We start from the raw sequence: 23135 nt of genomic DNA, 5'->3' as shown, positions 1-23135 counted from the left end.
GTGACATTCCACATGCCTCTCTGAGACCCTGATAAAAAGCTACACAACCCCTTCTCTATCAAAAGGGGAAAAAAATCCTCATACACTTGACATTTTCAATGCCATTTCTGGAGTGGGGGCATGTCATGGTCTTATTGAAACTCATCCATAGGCCCTGGGCCGTGAGTTCCATGATGGCGGGGTCCATGCCACCTGCTCTCCATTATACCCCCAGCTCAAGACGTGCCCGCATCACTGAAAGCTCAGTCTTAATAAGAATACGTTGAATGAGTGGGTAAATGAATGAAATGAGAGCACTGCCATGGAGAAGATCGAGGGCACAAGAGGTGGTTCCAGTTAGAAGTTCACGACTTGCCAAAAATAGAATCCTTCTGCTTGGTTTTTCCCCCGACCCACAGAATGCTGGCTCACTAAGGATTCTCCCCAAGCTCTGGGCTGTGTCAGTGCAAGGGCTGCCACTCAAGAACTGATGGGAAGTTGAGTGCCTCACACTTGTCCTTCCAGCTCCGCAGAGACCTTACAAAGGCAAGGCTGTTCCACTGTGGGAGCAGAGTCGACCTGAAATGCTAGGATGTCTCTGGGGGAAGCCAGGGGAAACAGGGGTCTTGGGGATGTCTTCTGTCTCTGCCGTGTGTACACGTAGGATCTTGTTGGAGTTGCCTGGGTACCTGTGAGGTAGACACAGCCCTGTGGCTGCATGATGGGATTTCAGCCCTGCAGTGGGCTTCAGTGGGCTGCCCTCCTCCCCCGCAGGCCTGCTCTTTTCTACGGTTCTCAGACAAGCACTGCTGTCTTCCCTGAATCACCTCTGGCTGCTTCCTCCCTCTCTGCCTGTCTTTGCTTCTGCATTCTGATGCCTTTATCCTGAAATGGCTTTTACCTTTCTTCTTCTTCTTCTTTTTTAAAAAACATACACATTTTTATCCAGATTGGATTTATATACAGTAACTTGCACAGATCTTAAGTGTAGCATTCAATGAGTCCCCTGTGTAACTAAGTCTTCTGTCAAGACTTAAAACATTGCCACCACTCTAGAAAGTTTCCTGTGCCATTTCTAGTCAGTGCCTCCTTTCTCCCATCTGCCACCCTGCCACCCCCAACACACACACTGTCAACCATCGTTCTGCTGTCTGTCACCTTCTCCTCCATTCTTCCTGTCTCCTGTCTCGAATCTAGTGGCCACCAGGCATCCTGAGAGTTCTTTTAAAGTCACAAAATGGATGTCTTAAAACCATGCAGTGGATTCCCAGAGTCCTTTGGAAAAACCCCAAATCCCTCTCATGCCTTCAGTGCTGGGTGGGCCTCCCTTACACTCACTGCAATCCCCTACGCCCCTCAGCTGCCTGCTCGGGGCTGGCTCAGGGCCTCTGCCAGCATCTTCCTGTTCGCTGCTGCCCCCACTGCCACTGACTCCCTCAACCTCAACCTGAAAGGTCCCTGTACTGGTCAGCCCAGTGATGCCCCACTTTGCCTGCCTCCTTCCAAGAAACACAAAACAAACCAGTTCCTCTGAGTGGCATGTCTGTTCTCTCTGAAATGTTAGGGCAAGATTGTGCCTCGGTGCTGGTGCTGGTGGAGACGGAGCTAGTGAAAGATGCTCCCTTCCTCCCTCTAGATCCAGGATGGCAGCTAGATCCTCTGGAGAAGGGAGGGGCATTTTTGTGTGGTTTCAGGTCCCGTGATCCTGGGTCTGCACTGGCTTCCTCCTCACGTTGCATAGGCATGTGGGATAGGACCCAATAAATTTCGAGTTGAAAAGAATCATTTTCTCACTTTTGGATTTTACTGAACTCAAACGCAATGTTATAACTCCAGTATAATCAAGCAGGCATATGTTTGCCATTTTGTCTGAACCAGAAAATACTGGTGCTCATGGCAGAGGCCGAGTTGTCAGCAGGCTGGTACAGCCATTGCTGCCACCAGAGCAAAGGCCCAAGGAAGAGGCAGCCTGAGGCTAAGGACAGAGAAACAGTGATATTGATACCCCCCAGGGGTCAAGGTGACCTGCCCCATCCATGCATATCTAGAACCTTCTGTAGGAAGGGGCAGGGTGTGGGAGAGAAGGAGAAGGAGGAAGGAGAAGGCAAGCTTTGAGAGGCAACTTGTCCTGGATGGCTCAGTGAGTTAGGGGTGGTGAAAGCTTCCAGGACTTACCATGAATTGATCTTCCTGTCCTGTCTCCTCTTCCTAAGTGTCCCTAGACCACACAGCAGGAAGCAGCCTTCACAGTACTAGTAATGACCATGAGAGTAGTTGATCCTGAGTGTCCATGGGCAGACACAGCTCAAGACTCGACTTCCACCTCTAATTTTTTCAGGAGCACCACTGCAAAATTGGGGCCATTCTCTTGTTATATAGACATGAAAATTACAGCTCAGAGAGCAATCGCAGTTGGATAAATTTGACCAGCATGCACTTCACCTCCCTGCTGAGAGGCATGGTCAGGATTCAAGGTCAGACTGTGTAACCTCAAAGTCTGTGCATTTTCGCCTGTGTCTCATTTATGTCTAAGGTAGTGCCTGGCATATAAGGGGACTAGGGACAACAAACAGTCACAGCAGCAGCCACCAGTCACCAAGCTATTCTGTACAGGAAATGGTTTCTGGTTACTGGTACTGCCCCAGGTGGGGAGTCCCCAGACAGCAGAACCCTCCTGTGACCCTCGAGGTCTCCTTGTGTAGGAGTTGGTCTGGACAGCTGGTGAGCCCCGCCTGGGCAAGCAGGCTTATGGGTTGCTCGTGTCCTCAGCAGGCTCCATTCTCCATGACTGAGAGAAGAGTGAAGGATTTTCCATTTTCTAGATGGGGAAACTGAGGCTCAGAGTGGGCAAGGACCTAGCCCAGGGCCTCCTGCTCATGCGTATGACACAGTCAAGTTCTGGGCCATGTCACCCGTCTGCAGCCATGCTGGCTCTGATATTTGTTTTCTGTGGGAATAGACTGGGCCCCTTACAGGTCCTTGCTTGGGGACACTTGCCACTGACACATTTCGGAAACAAACGAAAAGATCAAGATGCTTGAAAAATTGCACTTGGTGGCTGTTATGAGCCAAATTGTATCCACCATGAGGATTCACATGTTGGAGTCCTAAACCCCAGCACCTCTGAATGTGGCTTATGTGGAAGGAGGGTCTTTAAAGAGGGGATTAAAGTAAAATGAAGTCCTGTGATGGGCTCTGACCCAATCTGACTTGTGTCCTTAAAAGAAGGGGAGATTGGGACACAGACACACAAGGAACAACTGTGTGAAGACAGGGGGAAGGATGGTGGTCTTTACGACACCTAGAAGAGAGGTCCTGGAAGAAATCAACTTTGCCAAGACCTTTATCTCCAACTTCTGGCTTCTAGAACTGTGGGAAAACACATTTCTGTTGGTTAAGCCCCAGTCTGGTGTATGTGGTTGTGACAGCGTGAGCAGACTAAGGCAGGCTCCTGACCATGGCTGAGAGGACTACTGGAAGGGCTGTGAATGGATCAGGTCAGCTGTGGAGGCTGCAGTGGCAGGAGCTGCTCCCATGGGACAGTCCGGGTTGGAAGCGGGGGTATGGGAACAAGAACGTGCACACCCTGCGTTTCTCTAAGTGCAGTTGTCACAGCCAACAGCAGCTCCCAGAGCCGGGCCTCTGCCCTGGCCAGCCCACAGCCAGAAAGGAAACGAACCCTTGCCGCCTTCCCTGTCCCGGGCCAGGAGACCGACATTTCACCAAATCTCACTGTGGCCCCCTGGCCAGTGTTGGCCTCGGTGTGACCAGCAAGGCTCCTCGGCTTGAGTCAGTGCTCAAAACTTCCACGCTTCCTGAATGATCCCCAGCCCCGGAGATGCTGGAGACGCCCCAGCTGGCAGGAGCTCTGGTTCCAGAGGGAAAGTGCCTTGAGAACACCCACAGGTGTGTCCAGGAATGCTCATGATTTTGTGCCAGGTGAGGAAAGCAAAAGCACAAAACAAAAAAAACTGGTTCCGATTCTTATAAACACGAAACATTACATGTATTTAGAAGAAAAGAAGGACAGTGTCATTAAGCCATTAACGTGCTTGGCTTTACCCCTTTAGAGTCTCTACGGTGAGGCTGATCATTTATAATTAGCATGCCCTCATGACTTGATAGGGAAAAAGGAAGGAGGAGGAGGAGGGAGAGAAGAGGGCGAGGGAGAGAGAAGGAATAAACAGAAGGATAAGGAGAAGAAGGAGAGGAAGGAGAAGATGAGGAGGATTGTGAGTGACGGTGCCCTACAGAGAGCTGGCCCTTGTGTTCTGCCCCCTTAGAGGGACCCACTAGGCCATCCTCAAACACCAGCTGAGTGAATGAACCCGACAACAGCTGTCAGGACTCCTGAGAAAATGGATGAAAAACATCAGGTCTGGGGCTTGGCACAAAAATCAGAAAGATGCCCCATGAAATGATACCATCAGGATAATGTCATTAATTTGATGCCTTATGGTAGTGGTCCAAGGGGCAGTGTGTCCTCAGCCTCCCCCAGCCCTCCCCTGCCTGGGGCAGGTGGGAGCAGCTCCAAGGCCAGTCCTGAATTATAGTGTGCCGTGTGTCAGCTTACTTACCTAATGCTCTCCTTCCCCCCCCCCCACCCATCCCTTTGCACTCTACCCCCAGCCACCAGGGGCAAGGACTGAGTTCACAGGCTCCGTACCTCCTGATCTCCTGTCACTGCTGGATGGAGCAAAGCTTCTCTCTGGTCTGTGTTTCTCCGTTTTGCCCCTTCTTATCTTCAGTGCTGCTCTCAGGCCTTCTGCCCTGCAATGCCCCCCTTCCACCTCTGGCAGACTCCTGTGTAAGTGTCTGATGAATGTCTTCAAATCAATCTGTCCTATCTCCTCCCTTCAACCTCTAGCTATCCATCAATCTGTTTGTCTATCTGTCTATCCACCACTCTATCCATCCATCCACCCTTGGCTCCCCTTACCACTTGCCCATGTGCCTTGTGTGGCTGCAGGCATAACCAGGCAAGGTCAAGGCCAAGGTCAAGGTGAGGCAGTCTCTTCTGATGTGGAAGTCACACACCTCTCCAGCTCTAGCCCCAAAATGCCAAAGGCAGTCAGTGACCACATCTGAGCCCAATACCTCTCAGGGAATGGATCGGATACCTGCCTTCCAGATCTTCCCCAACCATTTGTCTTTCCTTGCAGCTCCCCTGCACTTCGCCCAGCCTTGCCCCAAGCCCCCAGACCTAAGCCTGTAAGGAGGGGGCCACAGCTCTCCTGTGACTCCTGTGACCTTGTTGTGTCTGGGAGGAGACAGCTGGTCTGGATGTCCTAGGACAAGCGTGCAGATTTGTGTCCTGTGTGCATGGGGGCCCTCGGCTTTGTGAGCAGGTGGCGTCCCTCTCAGCCCTGAGCCCTTCACCTGGATCCTGGCCTTATTCCCCTGCTCCAGGCCAGGCTCCGAGCAGCCCTCGGGCTGACTTTCTCTGTGCAATCTGGCATGAGATCATCCCCATGGCGTGAACGGATGCATTTTTATTCACAATGACAGTGTTGGCATTCTCAGGGGCTCCTTCAGGGCTCCTGCAGGAGGGACCTGCTAAACCACCGAGAGTTCTGGTCTTGCTTTGCCCTCAGACACTCCAGCACATCACAACAGGGTGTCCTGGGAGGAGCTGTGGCCCTGGAAGCCTCTCGGGCTCCTGGACACCCCGCTGGAAGTGAGCCAGTTGAAATGAACATGATTCCCTGAAATTGTAGTCAAGGCTGTGAGAAACTGGGTTATCATGGAAAGGAGTTTGATACACACAAAAGCCCTTGGGGTCAAGGAAGGGGACAGGGGGTGACATCCATGGGTGTGACCATGTTCTTCCTTTCACTGTCTGAGACCTTGGGCAAGTGTCCTGCTGAGCCTGGCTTTCCTCCTCAAAGAGTCCTGGGTGATGGCCATTATTATGGAAGGGCTTAAGATTTCTAGCTCTTGGGGGCACCTGGGTGGCTCAGTGGGTTAGGCCTCTGCCTTCAGCTCAGGTCATGGTCTCAGGGTCCTGGGATCGAGTCCCACATCGGGCTCTCTGCTCAGCAGGGAGCCTGCTTCCCTCTCTCTCTCTGCCTGCCTCTCTGCCTACTTGTGATCTCAGTCTGTCAAATAAATAAATAAATAAAATCTTTAAAAAAAAAAAAAAAAGATTTCTGGCTCTTCCCCTCTGGACAGAAAGCTACCTGAATTTTCCCTGTGGTAGGAAGTGGTGGTGTAACGGTCACTCAGGGGACTCTCATGGTGGTAATCTGTGTTGGTGCCAGGTGACGGCCTTAATGGACAGTGTGAGACTTGCCACACTCCTTCCACCTGCCGGGACTGAGTCGGGAAGCTCTGGGGCCTTCTAGAATCTCTAGTCCTCCACAATGAACACCGAGCATGAGTAAGACATCGTCCTGGGTGAGTTAAAGCCACTGAGACCTATTTCTTTCTGCAAATCCAACCTGTCTTGACTGGCAAGTGGGCGTAATAAGACCTTTCATGTGATGGCATGACCTGTCATGGTCGCTGCCCTCTCCCATGCCATTTCCCTGCCAAGTAATCTGGCTGAGCAGGTGGGGCTGGCACAGCTCCCCAGAACTTAGAATAAGCCCAGCCCAGCCCCCAACAGAGTCCGGGGGAGCATGTCAAGGGAGAGGCAGCACGACGTTTCTGTTGGGGAGAAGCCGCGGATGGGCTGTGATTTCCCAAGTGAACAATGTGAAAGAAAGGTCAGACGGGTCCATTCCGCTGGGGACCTCCTTGAGATGCGGGCCTGTGTTGGTGTGTGTGTGTGAGCACACGTGTGCCTATGTGTGAACACACGTGAGTGCCTTGTTCATGTGTATGCCTAAACATAAATTAACTCCTCAAACCCAGTTCCAGTGGGTGTGTTGGACAGAATCACCTGCTGCATAACCAAGGGCTCCTTCCTCCCCTTGTCTTATAGGCAAGGATGAGACAATTGCCCTCTCTGTCACTTTTCATGGGGGTGACCTTGGGGACTGGCTGCTGCTGTCTGAGCTCCAGGCTGCTGGTTTGAAAGAGAGACATGAAGGCCTGACCTCCCAGTGCGGACTGGGGTTCAGTGAGCCCGACATACAGCAAGCACTCAGCAAATGTCAGTGTTAAGGTGGCACGTCGGAGCTGTCTGCTCCCAAACTGTGGCAGGAGAGTCAGGTGGAGTGTTTTGTGTGGGGGAACAGCGAGGTCTTTTACGCACCGCCTGACCCCTGCCCCAAATTTCCCAGGAGACTATGGCCTATTTCCCAGACATAGAAACAGCTTAGTGGTGAGCCAGGTGGAGGGGTCTAGAATTTCTCCACTTAAATGGTAAGAGTGGTAGGCAGATCTGTGTTGACAGAGAAGTGGTTTGAAGTTAATTTTCCCCATAGCAATGGATATATTATTGACCCCTGACAACTCTGCTGGCTTTGAATGAATTAGGAAGAAGCCATTTGGGGTTAGAAGTCCACTGAAAATGTTACTTGTTATGTTCTGGCTGTGCTGGCTGAAGATGCCCAAGGTTGGGAGGAAGTGGACATGGGGCCCAAGGAGTCCCCTGTGGCATGTACATTCAGAAGCAGGATGTTTGTAGCTAAGATGAGGTCAAAGATGCTGTAAAAGTCACGTGATGAGTCTGAGAGTAATGAAAGGCAGGCAGAGAATGTCTAACAGTAAGAGGTCATGGGGAAGAAGGACCAGGTTACCGCAGGACCTTGGGCTGATGGCATCTGCTCCCTGAGCCTCAGCCTCCCTGCAGTAAAGTGGGACGGGCAGGAGCCCCAGGCTTAGGCACGGATGCCATGAGCACATGAAAAGCTATGTGCTGGGGACCTGGCACAGAGTAGCTGCTCTATGATGCAGGAGTAGCCACTTGGGCCTGTGGCTGGGGCTACTGACCTTGGACTCAGATAAGCTGGCAGCAGAATCTCTGGGGCATGCTGGGATTGAAGCTAGTCAATTAATAGGCAGACTATTAATTGAGGGGGAGAGGGCTGAAATAGGCCCTGAGAAGGGGACTGCTCTATTCCTGGGCTGCTTCCCTTTTCAGCTCCAGGACCATAGAGCACAATTCTCATTCCCACGCTATCCCCACTGCCTGAAACAGTGCCCAGCACAGAGTAGGGACTCGGTAAGTATGTGCTGAATAAATGAACGAGTGGATGAATAGACTCTTGACCTACACACAGAGAACTTGTACCCATTTCCTGAGTTCACATTTTCCTGTCCATTGTGGTCACCCTTGGAACAGTGACCCCATCAGCTTGGTTACGATGACAGCAGTGAGGACTTTAAATGCACAACAGGATGCGCTGTAACTATCACATGGACTTCGTCTAACACCATGACAAGCACATTGCAAAAGTGAGGGTTTGAGATTCTAACCTAGGTTTCCTCGCAGACCCTTGGTGACAGGAAGCCCACTCCCTCTGAGGCAGCCCTTAGTGTCTGGGGGCAGCACCTGGAAGGTGCGGGAGGGAGAAAGAGGGTTCAGGGTTGGAGCCGAGGCATATCTCTGCCTTCTTTAGGACAACAGTATGAGTTTCCAGTTGAGGGACTCAGCCTCTGCTCTGTGACTCACCCCTCACGCAGAGGGCTGCCGAATCAGACGGCATCCCACGGGCAGCAGACCCCTTGTCAGTCGTACCTGGATGAAGGGGAAGAGGAGGCCAACAGCAAAGTTGGAGAGCCAGTTGACAGTGCCTGCAATGATGAAGGCGGCCGGCCGCTGGGATTGCTGGAAGAACTCGCCAGTCAAGATGAACGGGATGCCCCCTGCAATGGCAGAGCCAGGGCACAGAATGAAGCACATGGAAAGACGCATGACACCAGCATCCCCTCCAATGGCAGGGTCGCACCCTCTCTGTGAGCCGGCCCCACCTGGGTGACCGACAGCTTCAGGACTGGGTGCTGGAGTCAGCCCATCACTCCTCACATATAGAAACCATTTTCCTGACCCGGCCCATCCAAACAAGAGGGGATTCAGCCTCTCGGCTCTGGGAATGCCCTTTGAATCCAGCTGTAATCCACTACAAAATGAATACAGCACGTACAAATCTGATTTACAAGGTAACTGACATTTACGGATACAGCGTGTCAGGCAGGTATGGGTTACCGTTCCTGGGTAAGAAAACTGAAGCCCAGAGAGGTTGCTGGACTTCCCTAGTGTTACTCAGCTCCTGAGGAGCAGAGCCGGAACTCAGGCTTGGGACTCTAACCTCCAAATCACAGCTTTGTTTCCCTGCTAATCCTTGCTGGACAGGATGGGAGCCCCCGCCCAGCTGGCTATTGGTTTGTCCTCCTTATCTCCCCATGACTGGATGTGTGGTGGGTCCCGCTCGTCACCCCAGCAGTGGAGTGTTATTCAGTGGAAATGTCATTGGCATTAAGGGAGGACAACTCTTTATTTTGATGACTGTCCTGTGCAATTGCAGGATGTCTGTCACCCCTCACCTCAGGGATGCCAGCGCTCTAACGGTCACTGTGGCAACCCAGACTGCTTGCACACACTTCTAACCGCAGGGTACCACACCTAGCTTAGACTCTTCAAGGTCTGCACCCTCCTCTTCTGGAACTCAGTGAGACCTGGGATTGGGCCCTGTGCCCAGACCCTTGACCTGGGTCTCAGCATGACCACTGGGGGCCTATTTTCACCTCCCCGCTCCCCAATGGAATCCCCACTCTGCCAATCAGATCTATATGCTGGCATTCCACAGCAAGGGTGGTGGGCTTTTATCAAACTCCAGGGAGACACTGAACATTTTGACCATGATTATTGACTGTGTTGGGGCTGGTCCCACACTGGTGGACAACAGGGACAATTCCTGCTCTCATGGAATTCCCTCATCTGGTAGAGGAAAAAAGATGATGTGTTTATCAAAAAAGATGTGAATGAATGAATAAGTAATTACAACATGTGATAAGCATGGAGGGAATGCAGTCAGCAATGGGGGGAGCCTATGTTTGTAATGGCTAAGGAGGGCTATCTGGGGGGTGCAGGGGATGGCTGAGATGTGACCTGAAGGAGGAGATACAGCTTGCTAAGATTTGGGGAAAACTGTGGGGAAAGGGATGGGAGGGCAGATACCCTGGAGGATGAAAGGCATTGGGCCAAGGTCTAGAGCAGAGGCCACTCTGTCTGCACAGCTGAGGGAGGGGTGGGAGGAAGAGTACGAAGCAGTAAAGACAAGCAGGGCTAATTAGGCAGCGTCTTGTAGATCAAGGAGAGCTCTACTATTGAAGAAAACCAACTGAAGAAAACCAACATTGGGTTTCAAGTAGGGACTGATGTGATCCATTTGCATTTCGTAGACACTGCAGCTATTTGGAGAGGGGACTGGCAGGTTAGAGGAGGGGCTGTGGGAGGCTGCTGGGTAGTGACGAAGGGAGGCCATGGTTATGCAGAGGGCTTGCATGGTGGCAGTGGGGATGGAAGGAAAGGGCAGAATTCAGAGACTCCACCCCATGGAGGCAAAACTTTCATTGTAAGCACTGCACACAACCATACCACTCATCGTCAAGTTCAACCATGCAACCTAAGGTCACAGAGGAAGGACAGCTCAAGTCTGTCTTTCCAGAACTTTCACTGTTGTCACACCCCTATTCTGCCAGCAAGCCTTGAACTCCAACACATCAAAATAACTGAGAATGGACCATCCCCTCAAGCGCTCACTAGACCATGAGCCCTCCAGGGCCTGCAGCCTCCCCATTGGCCTGGCATCTTTGGCAGAAAGTGTATACTTGATGGATATTTTCTTACTTGAATTAGGCACTCAAAATTTGATTTTGAAAAGATTTGATATACTGTTAACTACAAAGAAAATAGACTTTCCATATCTTAAAGGTATCTATGAAACTGTGCAAGAACAATGGTTACACATTGAAATGTCCTAAGTACCAGCCTTTAGGTCTGTAAAGAGCATAGTTTTGCCTTGTTGAAAGTATGTGTATCACACACTCAGGTGCTCCTACAGCTAACAACGCTGTAAGCCTTGTAGCATATCCTTGGGGGTCAGTTCACACTTATGTGAAGTCTGAACAGTTTTGAAGGCTGGTGTTTCCTTTCTCTGACTTCCCTTAGGTGTTTTCTGGAAGCACCTGTGGATAACTCTGCTAACATTTCTGATGCTGGTGCATCAGCTTACAATGGAGCAGAGAATGTTGACACACAAGCCTCTTGGCATGTCTCTTTGTTTCTTCAGGGCTGGGCCACGACTTGTTTGTTGGTGATGACCCTTACTCTAGCACAGCACCTAGAATACACATAGGAGGCATTCAGTAGAGGTCTGCAGGATCCAGGAGGAGTGATTAAGACAGAGTTTACAAGATGTCTACATCAGGTCTCCTCTATTCTTCCTTCAGATCACCCTGGAGGGCAAATACAAGAAACCTGAAGAATCCTGCTGTCTATTTCTTTGATTGGTTTCATTTCCGTGATCTTCTTTGAACCTCACAACCAAAGGAGGTGGTGAAGCACAGGGGACTAGGGCTTGGCCTCTGGTTTTGGTAAGAACAGGTTTAAGTGCTGGGTTTATCATATCTCTCTCACCTGTGCGGTGATGACAGTAGGGACCTACCACGGGTGTGAGGATTTGTTTGTGAGGATTAAGTGAACTTCTGTGTGCAGGCACTCAGTATAAGTCTGGCACAGGGAGACACTCAATAAGTCTCAGCTTCTATGACAATAATTTAAAACTCTCCTGCTGCATTATTTCCATTTTATAATGAGTTAGCTGAAGCTCAGAGAAGGGGAGTGCCCAAGGTCTCTTAGCAAAGAGTGATGATGGTGGTGGTAATGATGATTATCGTGGTCGTGATGAAGTTGATGATGGTGATGATGATGACAATGATGATGATGGTGATGATGGTGATGTGTTGGTGGTGATGAAGGTGATGGTGATGCTGCTGCTCCTGCTCATGGTGTTGATGGTGATCATGATGACAGTGACAATGATGGTGATGATGATGTTAGAGGTGATGGTGATAACGGTGATGATGATGATGTTAGTGATGATGATGATGAAAGTGATGATGATAGAAATGAAGATGGTGATGATTACAGAAAGGACAATGGTGCTACTGCAGGTGCTGATGGTGGTGACAGTAACTACATGGCATACATTGTAAAGGGCACTTGACAGACATTATTTCATTTAATCACCACTACTATGCACTAGTTATGATTACTATTTTTCCCATTTAATGTATAAAACTGAGGCCTAAGAAATTAACTAATTTCCTTGAGTCATACCACTAGTGGGTCTCAAACTCAAGGGTGGGCGATGCCAGTATGAGTCTTAATGACTCCACTGTGATGCAAGCAAGACTAAGATGTTTATAATTTTTAAAATATGGGAAGGAAACTTAGCAGTCTTCATGGTTTTATCTGAATGCTCCCCCAAATCCTGAAATTCATTTGTTTCTCTTCTGTCTTCAGGTATTGATAGCCAGGTTTCCTAAGAGGCTCTCACTGTCTGTTTCTTTAATCCAGGATAAAGTGGGAAAGAATGAGGTTTGATATGGAAACAGAATGGGTTTCTGGTAGGCCCTTTCTTTTTGTGTTGTTTTCCAAAGTGAAAGTAGTGTTAACTATATTTTTCTGATGGTCATGAGTAATATTTTTTAATATTTTTAACAACTAAGAAAGCATACAACATAGAAAAGCATGAAAAGAAACAAAAGTTGTCCCTAAACCTTCCATCCCGAGATGATCTCCTCTTGTATTTTGGTGCTTGACACTGATACTGAGTGTGCTATTAAGAAGCCTGGAGCTACTCTAATATTTATCCTTTAGAGGATTGGCTTTTTCCTCCTAAAGCCCTGAAGAAATCTTTCCTTATGCTTGAAGTTATTAACTTAACAATTCAGTAACTATGATGTGCCTAGTGTTGGTTTCCTGTAACTGTCTTTCTTAGAACACAGTGTGTCCCTCTCAAGTACAGATCTACTCTTCATTTATTTCCCACCTTAGACTTGAAATTCTCTCCTGTTCTGCCTGTTGGACTTTTTACTCCAGAGAAGTTATTATCCTTATGTTGGATGATTTTTGTTCCTCTTCCATATCTTTTGTTTCCTGAATGACTTTATCCTCTTGTTTTTGCACAGATTTTTCATGCTCTGGGCAATCTCTTCCTTCTTTCTCTTCTCCGTCCCTTGCCCCTTCTTCCTTCTTCTTGTCCTGTGTTGTACATTCCCTGTGCCACTGCTCTCTGTCTTTCTATACATAGAGTGAGTTGCTCCATCCAGATTTCCACCTGCTCTGATATGGTGATTCATCCTTGACACCTTGTCTTATCTTCTTCCAGGTTATCTTTCAAATCATGGTTTGAGGCATGAGTACTGCTTTTCAGTACTTTTCCTTGAATAGAAGTCAATGCTGGGGGTTGGGAGTAGAGAAAATGTGGTGGGGGCAGCCCTTTCTGGAGCATCTGGGCTCTGTTCCCACCTCTGACATTTTAAGTGACGTGCACTGGAACCCATTCCAGGAGGTCAGAAGTACACTCAGCTTCTGTGGGCTTCAACTAGTCTCCTCAAATTAAGATAAAGTCTTGGAAAGTGAGAAGCCTTTGGGGGCTGCTGTTGGGGGAGGTATCTTTTCCCCTGATTGCTGACTCACTTCTTCACTCTATTTTCCCCACAAATCCGGATGTTAGTAAGCGTTCTTAGGGGATTTTGAATCCCATTCCCTGGTCAGTGCTGTTTCTGAAGGGTGGAGACAGAATGTACTATGCTGCTGGTCAGTTTTTTTTTTTTCCTGAGTAAAGATTTGTTTGGTTATTCCTTTAAAAAAAACTTTTAAAAAGATTTTTTATTTATTTGAGAGAGAGAGAGCGCAAGAGAGAGAGCAAGAGCAGGGGGAGGGGCATAGGGAGAGGAAGAAGCAGACTCCCCACTGAGCAGAGAACCTGATGGATGTGGAACTTGAGACCAGGACGCTGAGATCAGGACCTGAGCCAAAGGCACACACTTAACTGACTGAGCCACCCCGGTGTCCCTAACTTTTTTTTAAAGCTCATTTTGTTAGGTATTTATGGGAGGAAGATTCTATAATAAGGCTATACATGACATATTTACCTAAAGTACCCTGATGACATGTTTTCTAAAGGTTAGGGATTGGTATTTCTTGTGGCGGACATGCAGTTGTGGCTCATCTTAAAATAACGTGCTTCAAAATTAAAGAGCAGTTGGAAAAAAATCCCTTCTTGTAAAGGATTTTGACAAATCTTTCCAAATTCTTTTCCAAATTCTCTGGTTGGGGCCCTTTATTTGTGGATCTTACTGTTTACAAAAAGATTTTGCAAGCCATATCTCACTGAATCTTTATGACCAAACTCTGAGTTATGAATTATGACTACAGATTAGGAAGCTGAGACTCTAGAATATGAAGGGCTGAAGTTATTGGAATCACTTGAAAGTGGAAGACGTAATGTCTACTTTTAAGCAACAGGCTTGAGCAATGGAAACCCGATCAAGGCGCAAGGGCCCACAGTGATCCCTGGGCTGAATGCAAACAGGTGCACTAAGCCACTGACCTTGAAACAGCCACAGGCCTTAGCTGACCAACAGGATACTTACAACTGGGCACAGGTACCAAAAAAGGAAAATTCCGTACATTCCCATAGCTCCTCATTGGCCCCAATGCTATGGCTCCCACCACCTCATGTGGCAGTCATTTTCTCCTCTGCTGTCTTGTCCGCTGCTCCCTTGTGGTGCTTTCAATAATCTCTCTCTTCTGCTCTGCCATGAGTGAATCCTTTCACTACCTGTACCTTTGGTCTCCACCAGGTAAGGCTGCCCCACAAGAGTCAGGACACAGAGGTGGATCTTCAGACTCGAAATCCTGCCTTCTTTTAATTAAAAAAAATTTTTTTTAAAAAAAGATTTGCTTCTTTTATTTATTTGAGAGGAAGAGAGAGAAAGAGAGAGAGCAAGCACAAGCGGGGTGGGGTGGGGCAGAGAACATGCAACTCCCAGCTGAGAACTGAGCTTGACTCGGGGCTTGATCCCAGGACCCTGAAATCACGACTAGAGCTGAAGTCAGACACTTAACAGACTGAGCCACCTATGTGCCCCTTTATTTATTAGAAACAGAGAGAGAGAGAAAGAAAGCAGGGGGGAGGGACAGAAGGAGAGAGAGAGACACACACACAGACTCTCTGCTGAGCGTGGAGCCCAACATGGATCTTGATCCTCCAACCCTAAGATCATGACCGAAGCTAAAATCAAGAGTCGGACACTCAACCAACTGAGCCAGGATTTGGGGCACCCCAAAGTCCTGACTTCTTTCTACTGCACCTCCCAGCTCAAAAGAATAAAAAGATGACTGTGCCTTCATGCTACTGCTTCCACTCTGTAACCGGCGAGGACTCACACTGTTGGCTAGTAGCGTGGTGTAGCTTAGACTTCGCAAGTCAGCCCCAAGTGATTACATCTCTTGGCCAATAGACCTTGCTATCTTTCTTATTCAGTTCTTCCTTGTTATTTTATTTGGCTAGCTTATTTTGGCTTCCCCCAGAAGCAGATTCCGACATGTAGTTTGTGTGTGAGTCAATCCTAGGAAATGCTGGTAAGCATGTGGGCGACTGAAGGACGAGCAGAGAGGGTGGGTAAGCAGCAAATTACCTCCATGGGCTGCCAGAACTGAATCCAACCTCAGCTGGGGACCTGAGGGGTCCCCACCTGAGGGGACCCTCTAAATCCAGAACTGAATCCAACCTCAGTTGGGGACCTGAGGGGTCCCAACCTGAGGGGACCCTCAGGAAACTGTGGAAAACCCATCTCAGAATGAAGACGGCCATAGTCTCTACCTGTTCGGCGTTTTGAGGACCAAAAGAAACCTGTTTAGCAATGTGCGTCTGTGGTACTCCAGCAGCAGCTGTCATTTCTGCTTCTGACAGTTTCCCTGCACGTGGCTGTCAGCCTTCCCTTCCCCCCTGCCTACCCCCCATCTCTGTTTTCTAGCTCTTGCCAGGTATCTACTAAAATACCAAATTGTAATTCATTTTCATATAAAAGAAATAAAGGGCAACTGTCCAAACTTCTCTATAATTCGTATTATTATATTCTTTTAATGGAGCCATTACCATCAACTTTAAAAGTCCTTTAATAAGGGCTTTTAAATCCCCTGAATAATCTCCACAGGTGTGCCCATATGCTACTTAATCCTTTAAACATATCTTCCCCCAAGCACCAGTTTAAAAAATACCTTTAAATTTTTTTCAATTTAATATAATAATTTTGAAGATTCTTCATGGATATTCTGCTGTGTTTGTCTCACTAGACTTCGTCTTTTTTTGGCTGTTCACCCTCATTTACGTTCCAAGCCCTGCGCTGGGCATTTTCAGAATCTACTAGTCTACACGACTAGTTCACATAACTACCATAGGAGACAGAAATTCTAATACCCATTTGACAGATGAGAGAATTGAGGCCACAGAGAAGCAGAAAGAGGTGCTGAAGGACACACAAGCTGTCACCAAGAGCTTCTGATCCAGATCAACAACCCTCTCCCCTGCCCAGTCTCCAGAAGACACCAGAGGAAGGGCAAATGCACTCTTTCAGGCAGGTTTGTTTTATGAGGACAACCAGGAATAGATCAGCACTCAGAAGACACAGCTGGGGAGCAGCGCTGGAAGGTCAGGGTGCTATTCGCTTGGGAAGCTCATCACCTTGGAGGACACCTGTTCAGCCAAATGGAGAAAGGGCAGGTCTGACCTCTCAGAGGGAGTGCCCACCTCTTTGGGTGCAGGCTTCCCAGGAAGGGAAGGATGGGAGATGTGGGGATGCTCCCCCAGGACAACCTTGCAGAGGCTCGTCCCGTTCTGAATTTCAGTGGGCACTTCTGGCTCCGTGGCCAATAAGGTGGGAGGCTTTGGGCTTTCTGCAAGCCTTGGTTTCCCCTCTTACAATCTGGGCACTTGATGAGCTACTTAGCCTCTCAGTAAAGCCGGCGGTAGCACCCACTTGGCACATGGCACACACACTGAGGTGGCGGTGCTGGTGGCCGGGAACACTGGCTTTGGAGTCCGGTAAACTCTTCACTTACAACCTGTGTGACCACAGACAAGTCATATGGATGGCTTTCCATTTTCTCATGTGTAAAATGAAGACAGCTCCTACCTCTTAGTATTGTTTTGGGGATCAAACCAGAGTCCTTAAACACTGTGTTGAACATGTTGTAAAGGCTCAGTGCTATCAACTGTTATGGCTGTTCTTCTTCCCGTCATGCAATCACGTAGATGCTTGCTGAGTACTGACTACGTGCCAGAGTTTTGAAAAGTTTGCCCTATGTGGGATTTTAAATTATTGTAGAAAGGGAGTGATAAACTCCACAGGGAGATGGTCTCAGACACTGCTGATCTTGGACAAAGAAGAATTACAAGTCATCAGGAGTCAGAGGTCTGAACTGAGGGAGCAAAACCAGTTTACTCCTTTTGCATTCAGAGATGCTGCAAAATTGGACTTCAACTGTCCAGCCCCAGCCCTACCTTCCACAGGGGCAGACGGAGAGAAATGAGACTCCCTGTTTCAGCCTTCCCAATGAGCCTGTCTGCTGTGAGCACTGTTCTTCCTGGGAATGCCTCACTCCCCTCACATTCAGATGGTGCCTGTTGCTGGAAATGCGCCCGGGGTCGGAGGGACTTCAGGGCACACAGCACAGGGACAACTTACTCAGCATGGGCTTGGCCCTCAATACATGACATATAAGCTATGACACCTTTCTTCCCTTCCTGCTAGTCTAACTGCAGCCCAGCCAAGGTAACCAGACAAGGTTCTGACCCAAGCCTGTGGCCTCTCCCACAGGGAGTGTGTCCACTAAAGAAACGAAAGGGAGTCTTCTCCAGGAGTAGGGAAAGAGAGTGGAATGTGTCTCATTAGATAGAAGGAAGAGGTCCCTTTACCCCCATCTATGCCTTCCATGGATGTTAGCCTTCCTTGTCTTTTTATTTCTTTCTTTATTTTGCTTGTTTATCATGCTCTTTGGGGGTAGGTAGTGTGTTCTTTTGCTCACTGTCACTTTCCCCACAGCAAATTGTGTCCCTTAATAGATGTTTGTTGGATGGATGAATGAATGAAGAAATAGGAAATAATGATCCTTAACTGGTCTTTTAAGGGAGAGCAAAAATTCATTACATAGTCAAGGACCCGGCTGGGGGAGGGGAAGAACATGGGAGTGGGTTTGGAGGGTGTCTGTCTCGGAGCGGCAGAGACATATCCACACAGGACTATACAGAGCTGGGGGGGTCCCCAGATGTCTGCTGAGGGGTCAGAGGTTTGTAGGCACGAGGTTTTAACAGGAGGGAGGCCGATCAGACTGCATACTGGAGAATGGTCCCTGGTACAGAGTGGAGCTGGGGTTGCAGAGGGAGAGTGGAGGTGGACAGGGACACTGGTTGGGAGACTGTAGCTAAGAATGTGAGAAAAGGCTGGGAAAATGTTTGTGATAAAGCACTTGGTGCCTCTCAGTCTTATTAATGGCTGCCTTCTGTGATTCTACCTTGCATTTGCATGGGATCAATCATGCGACATCATTAAATTCCTTCCCAAATTCCACTCCACTGAAACATGAAACGAGTCCCCTCTTGAATTCCAGTTATCACAGAGACTTTATTCTAATGGAGTTTCTCTAACTAGATATTTAAGTCAAATTCTTAAGTTTGAATATCTGGAGTTTCTAGAAGAGAGGATGTTCCTGAAGAGTCTTAGAGGCAAATGGGCCACATGAAACTGACTCTAATTCTAATTAAATTAATTAATTAAATTAACTAAAAGTGGGAAGCTGCCACATTGTAATGAGTGATGACAGCTAATTAGCAGGTCAGAGAAGACAACTGGAATCTATCAAGAAAAACCCACAGTGAAGTGTTCTATTCGCTGGGCTAACCGCACTCTGATGATCTGTTACTAAGTGTGATCAGGAGCTTCTACTCCAGTGCCACGGAGGGCAGAGGGCTTGGTGGTAAGTTCTCCATGAGCATGCTTTAAGCTTGAACCCTTCTCCTAGTTTGCATGGGCTAGGGGGTGTTGAGACAGACAAGCGTTCATGAGTGGCTAAGGCAGGGTCTTTGTTATGGGTCCTGCACTTGTAAGGCAGCCTGGAATAAGGGCCAGGACCTTGGGGACACGTGTAACTGGAGGCAAGACCACTCTCAGCCTGGGTCTTAGTTTTCCCAGCTGCGGAATGGACTGGTTTGTTTATTCATTCAGCGAACACAAATTCCTGAGTTCCTGCGGGGGTCTGGTGCTGTGCGGGGAGCTAGTGCTGTTCTGGGCTCTGGGTCTACAGCTCTGAAGGAGCCGCGGTCCTGGGGCTACATGGGATCTCAGATCCTGTGGGTGCATGGTGTTCTCTGGCTCAAGACTTCGAATGCCCAAGCAGATGTGGGTGATGGTCCCTTTTCCCCCATCGGCTTTCTACATCTCAGTGCTCACCCCAGCATCTCCAGAGAGGTGTTGGTCTGCCTTTCCACCTGAGTTGCAGGGCTGGAGAGTTGATACCTCTCCCTTCCCAGGCCAGAAGGACTTGTAAATACGTCTTTGGGATCAGAGTGACTCTCATACTTCCTACAGTTGTTCAGAGTTCCCTGGCTGGATTCTGTTCTGCTTACATGTGGAAGTGGCTTGATCTGTAAAGCCCCTTCCTTGATCTGCCTTTCCTTCCCCAACTTACATGTCTACTCCCTTCCGGTGCCTCCTGGGATCAACCCCCAAGGACACTGCTTTCCTTGAATCCTTGTGTGAGGGTCTCTTTCTAGAGAAACCCATTCTAGTTTTTCAAAGTCCTGCTCTGCCAGAGACTGAGGCCCACACCAGCCTGCCCTTTTCTGAACTCTACCAACTTTTCATTGAGACTCCTGGGCATCTGGGGTGACCAACTTGTCCCAGCTTTGAAAGAAGAACATCTGGTCTCAGGAACCCCTAGGGCCGACTGGTCACCCCAGTGGTATCTCAACTTGATTATTTCCTGATTGCTGGAAGGGTTGATGGTGTAGAAATGAGTAAGAGAAGATGTCAAGCTGTACCCTACTTCCAAGAGATTGAGTTGATCTCCCTAGGGAATGATTGGGCAGGAGGAGAAGAGATGGGGAAGCACAGGGCTTCAAATGTGGGGGGACTTTGGGGCTTGCAGTGCGCAGGAGGTGACCTTTGTGGGCAGCTCAATACATTAGCAGTGCTGAAATCAGCAGAGAAGGAGAAAGGAAGTTTCCAACAACTTCTGCATGCTGTGAAATGTCTTCATGACTGTGGTAGAATGTACACTGCTACTTCTTTTTGGCTAGCAGACTGATGCCTCCATGAATGTGACTATGGGTGGGCCTATAGTGGTATGAGGTGGCTGATTGGGCATTTTCAGGCTTCTCATGAGTTTTCCTTTGCATTCTCTTTGTTCATCCTTCCAGAAGCCCCCTGAGGATGTACTGTCAGGCCCACTTTATTGATGGGTGGGAAGAACCCTTGATTTGCTTTTTAAACCCAGACATCTTCAGAGTCAATGGGTGCCATTGACAATAGCACTCTGGATATCATGTAGAATCTGAGCAAACTACTGGTAAGAAAATCGAGGCCCAAGGTAAAAACTCTTGGCTAAGGTCCCACAGCTGGTAAGGCAGTGGCAGAGATGGGATCTGGACCCACATCTACTGCTCCCCATGAAATCCTCTCAGTCCAGGAGAACATCTTAAAAAAACTAATCCCCGCCCCCCCCCCCCGCACCCCTTCCTCCACCATGCTGAACCCTGCCAGTGTGGCTATCTATGTAGTCATCGTGATTAATGCTCATGTGCCTAAAACTCTTTCCAGGCAAGTAATGTTATTCCCAATTTATAGACCAAGAAACCAAGGCACAGAAAGGTGAGGTAACTTGCCCAAGGTCCTTCACCTAATAGAGCAGAGATGGGGTGAGAGGCCTGGTCTTCTTGCCATGTCGGCTTTGAGGCTGAGTAAGGGAGTGCGGAGAAGGAAGCCCACATGCAGATGATTGAAACGGGACCAGGAGAATGCGGGAATACGTGACATGTGGTCAAGTTTAAGTACTCTGTGCATGGGCAAGCTCATCAGGCAATGCTCCTTTTCCTGCCTTTTCTTGGGAGTTATTCTGAACAGTGGGGTGAGCTTAGTTTTCTTTTCCAGGTATCTTCCTCAAGTGTTTGCTGCCCTCAGCTCCTGTTAGTATGGCAGACATTAAGTGTCGGGGACCGCCTCCGGCCGGGAAAGTACCCACCATTACACGATGGTGCTTGGCTCACTGCCAGCAAAATACGCTGCAAGTGAACACCGAACTTTCTGGTGAAGCCCACCTAAAGGAGGACATAGTCATTGGCTGTTTCAAATTTAATCAGCATAGTAACAGGACTCTCATTGGCTCTCCCCATTGTTTGGCCCCTTATTGGTCACCCTGACACATATAAGCTAAAAAAGTTGTCGAAATAAAGAGACGAAGCATTAACACCATGCCAGGCTGGTTGTCGTTCTTGCGGGCCGAGGGCGACAATTAAGCCTGAGCTAAAAGCTCCCCCCCGGAACCAGCACACCCAGCCGCACTTGACCCTGTTTGGCTGTAGACATGCAGGTCTCTGCACGGCGTGGCTCAGCCTGGCTCTGGAGGGAGGGTGGGGAGCAGAAACCTTCCTGCAAACTGGCCCACAGCTGTCTGGCCAGCCCACTCCCACAGCCTGGGTTCCTCCTGCACCATGAAGTTCCAGACTTTCTGGGAAAGGGCCAGGGTAGCTCAGACAGCAGCAGAGGAGGGGGAACCTGCCGCTCTTGACAAGCTGGCTTGTACCTGGTGGTCTTCTCTGTGCGGAGCCCCTGCCCTTTTTCCCTTTCTCCCCCTGTATGCCTGAAAAACTCCACCTTACCTTTTGGATTCATTCACTGCACATCACTAGCTGTCCCTTGCCTGCCAGGCTGCCAGCCCCGGTACGCTGAGGGATGCTGCCTGTCATCCCCATGGATCTCAGAGCCCTGAACTGACAGGCCCAGGAAAGAGGGATTCAGGAGGCAGTGTTCTGTGAAAGGGTTATGATGAGTGAACCAGCGCATGAACAAATATCTAAAAACGGGCAAATAACTGAGCCATCAGACAAATGAGTCAGTGAGAAACAGGGAAAGAGGAACTGGAAACCTCTGTTTCCTAGGCAGGACTGACTTGGAATCTGGCTTCAGACCCCTTGTTCATTTTGCCTCGTGAGGAATCATGTTGTCCCTTCTTGGGCCTTGCCCTTCCAGCTAGGGTTGGACTCCCAGTCAACCTGGTTTTCTTCCATGGAATCCTACCAACAAGCTTCCTTGTACACCTCAAGTGACAGGGAACTCACTCCTTTGAGAAAGAAAGAGCTCAAGTCTGAGTCTGATCTCCTCTGAAGCCCTAGCTTTCGGGACCTCCTCTGAGACTGGCAAGTGCACTGTGGAAAGCTTAAAGCATCCCCTCAGCTTCCCAGACCTAAATGCGAGACTTGAAACCATAAAATTCCTAGAGAACATAGGCAGTAATTTCTCTAACATCTGCTGTAGAAACATTTTTCTAGATATGTTTCCTACAGCAAGGGAAAAAAAAGCAAAATGAAGCTATTGGGACTACACCAAAAAACACTGCTTCTACACAGTGAAGGAAACCATCAACAAAACAAAAAGACAATCTACAGAAGGAGAGAAAATATTTGCAAATTATATATCTGATAAGGGGTTAATATCCAAAATATATAAAGAACTTATACAACTCAACATCAGAAAAACAAGTAATCTAATTTTAAAATGGACAGAGCACCTGACTATACATTTTTCCAACAGACACATTGAAAAGATGATCAACATCACTCATCACCAGGCAAATGCAAATCAAAACCAAGAATACTACCTCGCACCTGTCAGAATGGCCAGTATCAAAAAGACAAGAAATGAAAGGTGTTGGCAAGGATGTGGATAGAAAGGAACCCCTGTGCACTATTGGTAAACTGCAAATTTTGGAACCACTATGGAAAACAGGGTGGAGGGTCCTCAAAAAATTAAAAGTAGAACTACCATATGATCCAATAATTGCTCTACTGGGCATTTACCCAAAGAAAACAAAAACACTAGTCCAAGGGATGGTGCACTGCTAGGCTTACCACATTATTTACAATAGTCAAGATATGGAAGCAGCTCAAATATCCATCGACAGATGAATGTATACAGAAGAA

At 48.5% G+C, this 23135-nt stretch overlaps 1 protein-coding gene across 1 annotated transcript in view; it reads right to left on the bottom strand.

Annotated features, from left to right (window-relative positions):
• The window catches only part of SLC2A9 (solute carrier family 2 member 9), a 206051-nt gene that overhangs the window by 4743 nt on the left and 178173 nt on the right, over positions 1 to 23135 (bottom strand). The window contains 1 exon segment of the mRNA XM_044226192.1: positions 8606 to 8733. Within this exon segment, the coding sequence (XP_044082127.1) occupies positions 8606 to 8733 (128 nt within the window).

Source organism: Neovison vison, chromosome 11 (genome assembly GCF_020171115.1).
Source record: "Neovison vison isolate M4711 chromosome 11, ASM_NN_V1, whole genome shotgun sequence".
Taxonomy (NCBI): Eukaryota; Metazoa; Chordata; class Mammalia; order Carnivora; family Mustelidae; genus Neogale; species Neogale vison.
Note: the sequence above shows the minus strand (reverse complement) of the source record. Positions and strands in the feature narration are given on the sequence as shown.